Source organism: Theobroma cacao, chromosome 1, assembly GCF_053813885.1.
Source record: "Theobroma cacao isolate CCN51 chromosome 1, ASM5381388v1, whole genome shotgun sequence".
Lineage (NCBI taxonomy): Eukaryota > Viridiplantae > Streptophyta > Magnoliopsida > Malvales > Malvaceae > Theobroma > Theobroma cacao.
This window is the reverse complement of record NC_142639.1, coordinates 35,685,685-35,696,997: the sequence shown is the minus strand read 5'-3', so window position 1 is coordinate 35,696,997 and position 11,313 is coordinate 35,685,685. Positions and strand designations below refer to the sequence as shown.

General features: G+C 30.7%; 1 protein-coding gene across 1 annotated transcript; it reads left to right on the top strand.

Moving 5' to 3' along the window:
• Positions 1 to 8,235: 8,235 nt before the first annotated feature.
• Positions 8,236 to 10,782, top strand: RKF3 (receptor-like kinase in in flowers 3). Its single transcript, XM_018114186.2, has one exon. It carries the CDS (start codon positions 8,476 to 8,478, stop codon positions 10,384 to 10,386), a length of 1,911 nt encoding a protein of 636 aa, XP_017969675.2. The 5' UTR covers positions 8,236 to 8,475; the 3' UTR covers positions 10,387 to 10,782.
• The last annotated feature ends 531 nt before the right edge of the window (positions 10,783 to 11,313 follow it).

The following is an 11,313-nucleotide window of genomic DNA, read 5'->3' as shown; positions in this document are numbered from 1 at the left end:
CTTGCTTCTCGAAGAATATTGTTTTTAATGATTTCTTTCTGGAAAAAGAATTTAAAAAAAAAAAGTAGTATTTATGTTAGAAGTAAATACAGGTGGTGTTTAAATAATTAATTAAGAGAAATAAAAGAGTTAGGAAAATTAAATAATGAGGTGGAGTACTTGGTAATTGGATTGGTTTAAGATTCTTATCCGTACTTGAAATGCTTTGATTGGTCAGGTCAGAGACGGCTCCCTTTTAGTTCTCCCCTTCGAGTTGTGGCACGTGACTAAGTTAAACACGTGGAGTTTTGTCCCTTGGATTTTTAACTTGTCCTCCCAAAGGACACCGCATTAGTTTTGATTTGATGACGGAGCAGAGAAGACAGGGGCAACATGAATAATTCCCTTTTTTTTCTTTTTATTTTCTTTTAAGAAAATATGTGTGAAAAATTAATAGTGTTCAATGTTCAACGAGTTATTTGGCTTTATTTAAGGTAAAAAATCTGGAAGATCTAAGGAAAAGAGACAAAGTTTGAAAGACTCAAACACTGTTATTTCCGAATCTTTCTAATAAAATCTTAGACAAGATAATCACACCCTAACACAATTACTTGTTTAGTTTAGGTTTTGTGTACAATGTTATCATCTTATTATGTTGCTCAACCTTTCTTTTCTCCAATGCAAAATGTTTTAAATCTTAAATCACTGAAATTTATCACTCAACAAAAATAAAAAATCAACTTGTTCATCAGATACTTACAATTATTCGACTCAAATATATAAAGTATGAGTGCTTTATATTCGTGCATCCATAAATGTCAAATTTTTTTTTTTTGAATAAATTTATTTTCCCTTTTCTTTTTACTAATTTTAATTATTTATTTGACTAAATGAAATATTAAAAAAATAAGTCCACGGAGGCCATGATCATCTTAGAGCCAACTAGTCCTTACTCAGCATTAATAATAAATGGTGTGGCCTTAAGAAAAATCAATATATCAAATCTTCATTACAACTATATATATAAAAAAAAAAGGCACTGAAATCATTATAAGCGCAAGTAGTGTAATTTACTTCACTATTCATATATCAAAAACCGCCAACAAGTAAACTTAGAGATGAAGGAAATGATTAGGGACATACTTTACCTCTAAATCAAGAGACTGTCATAACTAATCATACCAAATACTACTGCCAGATTCTCCTACACTTCCTTTGCAAACCACATAGTTATTCTCTTATTTTATTTTATTTTGGTTGGTAATAAAAATATCTCACGTTGCTTGATTCATAAGAATGGTGATTACGGCAGCGAGAGCAAAATATGATAGACTAGAACTTGAAGTCACTTTTGAAAGTGGTTTGATTGGAACACAAGCAGAAATGCAGAATAACCGGGGCGATTTCTTCCCCTTCGGTTGGTGGCTGCCCTCGTTTGGGTCTTACGTTAAAGAGCTGATTTGTTAAGAATTAAGATCAGATTTTGCTGTTTCAACTACTCTGTTCTTTTGATGAAAAACGGTCATCAACTAATTACTATATAATGTTCTTCTTTCTGTTTTGTCATCTTTTGGCTTTGGGTTCCTCTCCCTCACACAGTTTTATTATGTTGACCCATAATCTGAAAAATTAGCCATCAAAATTCTCATTTTATTGTATTCAGCCCAAGATAATAAAAGAAAAATATTACTGGCAATAGCTTAAAAATGTTTTCTACTGTAAGGATTTACTTTTCAATCTCTTCGTATCACGACCAATTCCCAAATCCACGCGCATAATTTGACATTTCAAGTCATTAACCATTATATATACTAGTCAGGCTAATTATATATAAAAAAAAATAAAGAACACTAGTGAAAATAGCTAAAAATTGTTTTTTGTTATAAGCATATATTTTGATTTAAATAGTAAGTTATGACCAATTCAAAATTCACGTGCATAAATTTGACATTTTAAATCATTAAACAAATAAAATTCAAAAAAGAATATTAATTAGTAAGGATTACTTAAGAATGTTTTCCATTCAAAGAATAAAATTTAATTTAAATCTGTTCATTTTGTGACCAAATCAAAATTTTAAGTATTGTATACTAGTCGAGGGAAAATTTTAGCAAAAAATACTAATTAAGTTAACTAGTGGAATTAGTTACAATACCCTTTTATTCTGTATTAATTAATGCTACATTATAGTAGTTAATTAGTATTGTATACTGATTAAGTTGTACATATCTTGATGCGTTTTGTTTAATAAATTAAATTCCAGGTACATGCAGTGGCCCCCGTCCAAACATTTAGTGCTCCATGCAGGCGTTGTTAGGTCATTCGTTGGAATAATATAGTACTATTAGTTTAGTTTGGCAATTGTCCAAGAATTTTGTAATGACCCACTTTGGGTTGATTTTTGCTCAATAAATTTGACTTTGGATCAGATCTGCAGTTAAAAAGGAATATACGCAAGTGCTCCACCTAACCATGAACAATTCAGACAACATATAATATTTAATTAAAGTCAACAGTGAACTTTCTTTTTTTTTTTTTATTTGAAAAATGAGAGATTTCATTTTAACTTTTGGAAGTAGAAGTACTTACACTTATTTTAAAATTAAATTTTTGGATGCGAGTTAATAATAAACAGTTAATCGAAAAGAAAATATTAATTTTTTTATGAAGTTAATAATAAAATTAAATATTTTACTGATTTAGTACATGAAAATTACTCATCAAAATTTGTTTCTGGTTTTTGATAATGAATAATTTTAAAAGTCAAATAATAAAATTAAATGTAATCATAGTACGATTCAAACAATCAAAATAAATTGATAACCGTAATTTTCAGTTTTATAAATTAATTGGTCATTGTAATTAGGAGTTACATATTGAAAATTATTAGACTTATCATTACATTTTTCATCGTGTTAGCTCAGTAAATTTTCAAATCAATTCTCATAATTCATAATTTACACGTTTAAATCAAGTATTTAATAGAATATTCACTAAAAGTTTTGATAAATTAAGTTATTGAGTGCATCATATAACATCAAAATCATTCCAAAGATATAATTAATGTCAATAAAATAAATAATAAATGATATTAAACATTATTTGTTGAGTTTTATGGCTGAAGTCAAGTGCTAATTTAAAAATTTTCATGAAATAAACAAATTAACTATAAACAAATCTAAATACAGCGTTAAACCGAAGTTGGGGGGACAGGAAGGCTGGAGTGAAGAAATTAAAAAGGCCCAAAGTGGTGCGTTAAAAAAGGTAAAGTTATTACTTTATTTATATTTAATTTAATAATAAATAACACAAGCAGCTTGTTGTAATCCAAGTAGGAGCACCAGAGTAAAGCAGCCTGCAACAGTCCAAAGCTCTTTATATATGATGGTTAATGCCGAATTCTATCTAATTAGTTCAAATATTAACATTTCAATAATTAAATTAATTAAGCTGGTAAAAGGACAGGTTTCCCAATTCCTTAGCTTTAAAATTTTTGAAAATAATTGAATATGTTTTTTCTACAGTTTGTGGCCAAATTGTCATGATTGGTAGCTGTATTGAGACGATAACATGTCAGGGTTGCCTGCGTTGTTCAATTATTGGAAAGTTACACTCCCTTCCAAATAAATAAATTGCAGAAACAAAGTTGTGGTAGTTGCACCTGATTCATGATTTATAGCAATATATATATATATATATATATATATAGATGACAAAGTTATTTCAAAGTGCAAGTTGAAATATTATATTAGGCTACTATTGCTTCCTTTATAGTCTTTCCCTACTTCCACAATTCATATATAAATATATTTCAGTGTTTAAATCGTGAAAGTTAAGAATATTAACTCGTTTTCTTTGATAATATTTGAATATTTAATTTATTAATTAGTATATTACTTTTAACTTTTTAAGTAAGGAAAACAAATAGATAGAGACTTTTATGTTTGGATTAAGTAGGGAAACAGACATGTTTGAATCTTTTTTTTTAAATAAAAAAAAACTCGCTTCCCTCGATATATTATGCTGAATACATGTAAAATTTGATGTTCATTGATCGCCCATCGAAGCATTTATCAAGGACTGCAGCGTCAAATCCGAAGCAGCCTGTGCTTCAGGCCAATTGGTTCTTAAGAAAGACTCATGTTGCTGCAAACAGACAGGTAGAGACTTTGGTGTTTGGATTAAGTTTAAAAAAAACACAAAAGGAAACATCGACCATATAATGACACAAAACTTATGACGAAAAATACCAATCAATCTAAAATATTTAGATAAAATATCTTTATTTTTTAAGTTTGATTGAAATTAGATAAAGATTCATTAATTTTTAAAATAAATATTTAATTTCAAAAAAATATTTTTGTTAGATAAAAAGATAATTTTATTTTTAATTAATTTTTATAATTATTATTATATATTTTTATTAATTGAAAAAAAAGCTCCTCATGTGAGAGCACTAGAGCTTTCTTGGAGAGCCCCGATGCTCCCCTTGGTGAGCTGTGTAACAATGATCAATACTCTTTATTTTTTTAATTTTTAAAAAATATAATAATAATTTTTAAATTAGTAAAAAAAAAGACATTTTAATCTCTTTATAACTTCTGTTAATAGTGTTTGCATTCTTGAGATTGAGTATCTATTTTGAAAATTAATAGACATTCTTATAATTTCGATCTAAACTTAAAAAATAAAAGTATTTTATGCAAAATACTTTAATAATTACATAAAAAAAGTACAAGAAAGGAAGAGAGTTAACCGTATCAAGTCATCACTTAGGTGGCGTTTGGTACTTTACAATACAATATGATTACAGGTAATGTGATTACAAGTAATGTAATTGCAGAAAAAATAATATTACAGTATTTGGTATACAAACAAAATAATGATTAAAATGTAGAGAATATAACATTACAGTGTTTAGTTTACAAATACTTTGCTGATAATGTAAAGTCAATTTTCAAAATTACCCTTATTTATTAAAATACAAGTTTAATATACTTGTATTTTTTAGTGTTAATTTTTATATAATATCATCTCCTAAATATATTTTTAATGTCATATATTTTTTTATTTTTTATTATAATATTATATGTTTTATTTTCATTTTTAATATAATTTTTATATTATATATTTTATTTTAATTTTTTTTACCTATATTATATAAAATTTAATTTAATTTCTAATTTTTATTATATATTTATTTTAATAATAATATTATAAAATATTTTTAATAAAATAATAAAGTTGAAAGGTAAAAATATTTTTAATAACATTACAGAGTGCAATGCAATGTGATTGCATTAGTTTTGCACTGCAATCACATTACATCTCTTGATTGTAATGTGATTGCATTACAATCTTACATTATCGTGATCTGTTACAAAATAAATATTGTAATATAATTTAATTAGACAAATTGCAGAGAATGTGCTCTCATTTTCCTTATACCAAACGCTACCTTATTGTAAACAAAATTTTACAATTTTGACATTAGTTAAAAGTAATTTTCATGGAGAGAGGGTTAATTGTTTTAAGTTTTCATTCATGGGTTATTGTATGTATTATAAAAATATGGGTTTTTTTTTTAATTTAGAAAATAAGATTTAAATTATGCTCTTTGAACAAAATATCATGTATCGATTAATGAACTAAGAGCATGTTTGGCCTATTTTTTTTTTTTTAATTTAAAGGCTATTATAAAGCTCTTATGAAAAATAATAGCTTTTAAAAATAAGCTACAATTGTTTGGTAATTTACTTTTTATAAGCTATTTTTTATAGATAAGTTGTTTGGCAAAACAACTTATATAAACTCTAATTTTAGTTAAAATTACCATAAAAAGTATTTAATAAATAACTTTTTATTAATAACGAATTTCTTTATTCAAAATAAAAAAAAAATTATTTTTTATCTATTTAAAATAAATTTAAAAAAATATAAAAAGATTTTTTATATAACATAAAGTTTATAATTAATAATGAATTATAAAAAAAGAGTACTACAAATAATTTATAAGTAACACATAATTCATATAAGCTCTTTTTTATATAGAAGTTGTTTGGCAAAATAACTTATATAAATTTTAATTTTAGTTAAAATTATCATAAAAGGTATTTTAATAAATAACTTGTTATTTATCACGAATTTCTTTATTCAAAATAAAAAAATTAACTTTATTTTTTTATCTATTTAAAATAAAATTTTGAAAATATAAAAATAATTTTTATATAATATAAGTTTATAATTAATAATAAATCATAAAAAAAGAGTTCCATAAGTAACACATAATTAATAAATAACCCATATATTAATGATTTCTATTTACCATAAATGCAAAAAAAAAGAAATTGTATCAAAATTGAATCAAATAAAAAAAAGAGAGATAAAAGAAAGTAGTGAGTCAACTACTAGAACCCTTAACCCTAACAATGGAGGAGAATCCAAAAAAGAAGAAGAAAAGTCTAAGGTGCTAGTAATAATTATAAAAAATCACATTTAGCTATTGATGTCTTTCCTAACAAAGTTCACCTCCATGAAAAATATTATCTCAACAATCATAATCAACAAATATTATCTCAATTTTCATCTAATTTATCTCAGCAACTGTTCACCTATTTGATTAATTATTTCAATCATAATTATCAAATATTATATACAATATAAACGGTTAAAAATAAATAAATATAATAAATTATCATATCAAATAATAAACTGAGAAATATCAACTAGTAAAAAGAATTTTCAAAATCCAAAAAAGAGATAGAAAATAAAATGAGAAACAAATAGAAAGAAAAAAAAAGAAATAATATTTGAATGTAGTTTTGAATTTTAGATTTTTTTTTTTTAATTTTTGTAAGAATTAAAAACCCTTGGAATGATGATTTGCAAAAAGAGAGAGAGGAGAAGGAGATCGATAGGGAGAGAAGGAAAGCGTATTTTTAAAGAGGATTTTTTGAAAAAAAATAACTCTCGTAATAAGTTGACGTATTTTTTTTTAAAAAAACTCCTAATTAGAGCTTTTAAGCATTTTTTTTATTCTTTTAAAAAAATTATATTTTTTTAAAAACTTTTTCACGAAATTCTGTTTAATCTAGTTTTTACTTTTGAAAAATAGATAAGTTAAAATAAACTAATCGAAACAAGCACTAAATATTAAAATACTAGTGCAAAAGTATTGGTTAATTATCATATTTATCAGATGATGAGACCAGTTAAGACAAAAGGAAAAAATTATTGAAGTAAGTTTGTCATAGTTGGATGCATGGCTTCTACTTCCAATGACGGAATCCAAACTGTCTTGTTTCGTCGGGAAAGGAAACCATGGAAGAAGGCAGAAAAGCCCACAGTGGCAGACTACATCGAACAAAAACGCACAACAAGGGGGGAACAAGAAGCAGCTTTTTAGAGGGATGGTTTTTCTTAAAGGGTGAAAGTGCATATTGTTGGCAGGCAAAGGCAGCTGGAGCCTTATTCTGAGAAAAGGAAATATATATCCATGGCCATGGGGGACCATTTCTGTTGTTCCCCTCTCCTTGAACCCTTTCAAGGGTAAAATTGTATTCGAAATGTCGCGACTCAAAAATTGAGATTCTTGACTTTCTTGGTCTGCTTGGATTCCGTCCGGGGACTGAACTTTGTGGCGTGGCATTGGGATATTAATACGCCATATGTTCCATCAAAGCCATTAGCCGACAGCACATTTCCTTGTAATGAAATCGTATTAGTCTCTATCTATTTTGATTTCAAGAATATTCTCGTTTTATTGTCGATAATATTTTTATATTATACAAGTGATTGAAGTTTAATCATACATTAATAAAGAAATTAAAAGACATTATGTTGAAATGAAAATTATTTTAACTTTGAAATATAGCACAACCTTGTTCTTTTCTTTCTTTTTTTTAATTCTTTCCTAGACAAAATACTGATCAAATTTCAAAACTCATTGCAATAACTAAGCAATTGTCTTCCTTTAAACAATTAGCAATAGCAATTAGAGTATCTAAATGGATTGATTTCTAAGGAAAAAAAAACCCCTATTTGATTTTGAAAACTGAAAAAACATGGGAGGGTGGCAACCCAAATTGGACCAGTAGCGAACAGAAACCAACCACGTCATCAAATCGAAGATATAACACGACACAACCTTCCACGAACTTGCCAGCTCGTTCTCGGCCGCCCCCCACCCTCTCTCTCTTCACTTCACTGTTGTTTTTTTTTTTTTTAACTTTTGTTCAACTCTCTTTCTCTCTCTCTCTCTCTCTCCTCTGATACTGATGGCGCAACACAACAAGCAGTCCGCGTTGCTCTCGCAGCACTGTCTGTCTGATTCATCACGTCTCATCTCCCACTCTTTTCCTTTCCTTTCCTCTTTACAAGTCAAAGCTCAACTACAACTAAAATTGAAAACCAAAACCCCTCCCAACAACTCCCACTTCTCTCTCTGTTCATCTGCATCTCCCCAATGAGTTGCTAACTAATAACCAATTCCTCCAAATGTCCGTTCAGTTTCACCATCTTCTCTTCTTCCTAATCCTAACTTTCTTCCCATCGTTGCCACTTGCTCAAGAAGGTAACGTATCATGTCCTTTAAACTTCACCATCCTGCGCCCGATCCTCTCCAACCCCAACAGGCTCCGACACATGAACACCTCCGTGGAGTGCCACTACATTCGCCAGGGCCTCCGCCTCGTCCTCTCCGACTACCTTAGACGCACCGGATCATTCTTTCCACCCTTAAACTCCTCCGAGTCTTGTTGGCAATCTTACCAATCCCTCGTCCCAAACTTCGACATCCGTTCCTCGTGCGGTTTCCAAACCGCTTGGATCTCCCAAGGTTGCATGAACTTAACCACAAAGGCCGAATTCGAAGTTTTTATCGGAAACGCTACCTTGTCTGACGTCGTTTCAAACTGTAACCAGTCTTTGCAGGGTTCCGCTTGTGCTTCCTGTACTAGAAGCGTAGCCACTGTACAAGCTTTGTACATGACGGACAATTCAACTGCAAACGTGTCCGACTGTACGGCCTACCCGTCTATTTATGCAGCTGCTGTTGCTAATTACTTGGGACCGACTGATGAAGATACGGCCCCTTGTTTGTTTTCATTTGGTCTTAGTGATAATAGTACTGGCAAGAGTAAGAAAAAAGGTGTGATTTTGGGTGTTGTAATCGGGGTTGGTATCGGTTTAGCCGTTCTGATTGGTGGGTCTTGGTTTGTTTATAGGAAATATCAGGATGCTAAGAGGAGAAAAAGGAGGGACAAAATTAGGAATCTTGAGATGGGTAGTTTGGGTGGTTCTGGATTGGGTTCAATTAGTGAAAGTACTAATTTGGTTAAGTTTACATTCGATGAGATTAAGAAAGCTACTGGGAATTTCTCTAGAGATAACATTATTGGAAGAGGTGGTTATGGCAATGTGTACAAGGGTTACTTGCCTGATGGCTCTGAGGTTGCTTTGAAACGGTTCAAGAATTGTTCTGCTGCTGGTGATGCCAGTTTTACGCATGAAGTTGAGGTTATTGCTAGTGTTAGGCATGTGAATCTTGTTGCTTTAAGGGGATATTGTACAGCAACAACTCCATTAGAGGGTCATCAGAGGATAATTGTTTGTGATTTAATGAAAAATGGGAGTTTGCATGATCATTTGTTTGGTTCCATGGAGGGAAGACTTAGTTGGCCTATTCGTCAAAAGATTGCACTAGGGACCGCTAGGGGACTGGCTTATTTGCATTATGGGGCACAACCTGCAATCATTCATAGGGATATCAAAGCGAGTAATATACTTTTGGATGAGATGTTTGAGGCCAAGGTAGCAGATTTTGGACTTGCAAAGTTTACACCCGAGGGAATGACACATTTGAGCACTAGGGTAGCTGGGACAATGGGATATGTTGCCCCTGAGTATGCGTTGTATGGGCAATTGACTGAGAGGAGTGATGTGTATAGCTTTGGTGTAGTGCTTCTTGAGCTGTTGAGTGGAAAGAAAGCACTTACGATGAGTGAGGAGAACCAACCTTCTCTAGTTGCTGATTGGGCATGGTCGTTGGTGAAGGATGAGAGAACTTTGGATGTTATTGAAGATGGCATGCCTGAGTTGGGGCCACCAGAAGTTCTGGAGAAGTATGTGTTGATTGCTGTTCTTTGCTCTCATCCAGAGTTACTATGCCGGCCATCCATGGATCAGGTTGTGAAAATGTTGGAAACAGACATTTCAGTCCCCTCAATCCCTGAACGGCCAATTCCTCTGGTAGCGCATATTGATGACATTGAAAGATCTATAAGCAGTAACGGCTCAGGTCAGCTTTCCAGTCCTACTGGCTATCAGATGTTTACACATGAAAGTAGCCATCATTCAGGAAGTAAGGAGGAAGGGACAAGTTCAGGCTCTCAAATAGAAGTTTTATAGAAGCACATCCTAACATGATAGGATCATTGAGCTCTCAATGGTGCTTCCCCTGATTAGTATGCTTACCTTAATTTTTGTTGGTTTAGATTATTTGCTTCATGAGTTAAAAATTGCATCAGATGTTGTAAAAATACAATAGGTTTACAAATAAGTTAGATTCATTTGAATTCAAATGATATAGGGCACAAAATAGTCATTTCACATTTGTAAGTATTTAGTGGTGTACAGTTTAGCAACTTTCTCTGGAACATCAATGATTTGTTGAACAAATCATGCTCTGTGTTTCCCTGAAATTCTTCATATATAACTTGTTTTTGCCAACCAAGGTGGCATGGAGTTTTGGTCTAATGTAACAAAGGTTATTGCAAGAATTTGATTTATAACTTTGTTGCTTCATTTGTAGCCTTTTGCAAATTTTGTTGCTGTTACTCAATTAAATCCTATATTAGAGAATGTAGACATGGAATTTGATGCAGATGAGACTTTCTGACAGCTTCTTTTATTTAAAGGAGAAGCAGTTTAGTACTTTGGTTGATGGATTCTTTATGTATTTGTTCTTTGAACATTAGAATGTTGGTATATTTGCCAAGCAAATCACATAATGTTTGATAGGCAGGATTGTGTGGCATGTTGTAGAACTCATGCAGCTCATACTGGAGTACGCTTTGCTGGAAAGTGGGTGATGCTGCTATGGCATGCACTTTGTATGTTCAATCGTCAGAGAACAGTGATATCGAAAGCTTTCACTTCAGAATTGTGCATCTTGAGATAAGAGGTAAGTAGAGTGAACCAATTGCGGTTGGTAGGAGCTGGGTTTCGTATGGAATGAGGAGACCTCGTAATAGACCAGGAGGTATCTTGAGGATTACTGAAGATGGTTGGCTGAAATCCTGAATGTGCCTATGGGAAAGGGTATGAGAACTGAGA

Bases quoted from the DNA above. Each gene is read 5' to 3' on its own strand.
- RKF3 (XM_018114186.2), top strand. From the start codon at position 8,476: ATGTCCGTTCAGTTTCACCATCTTCTCTTCTTCCTAATCCTAACTTTC.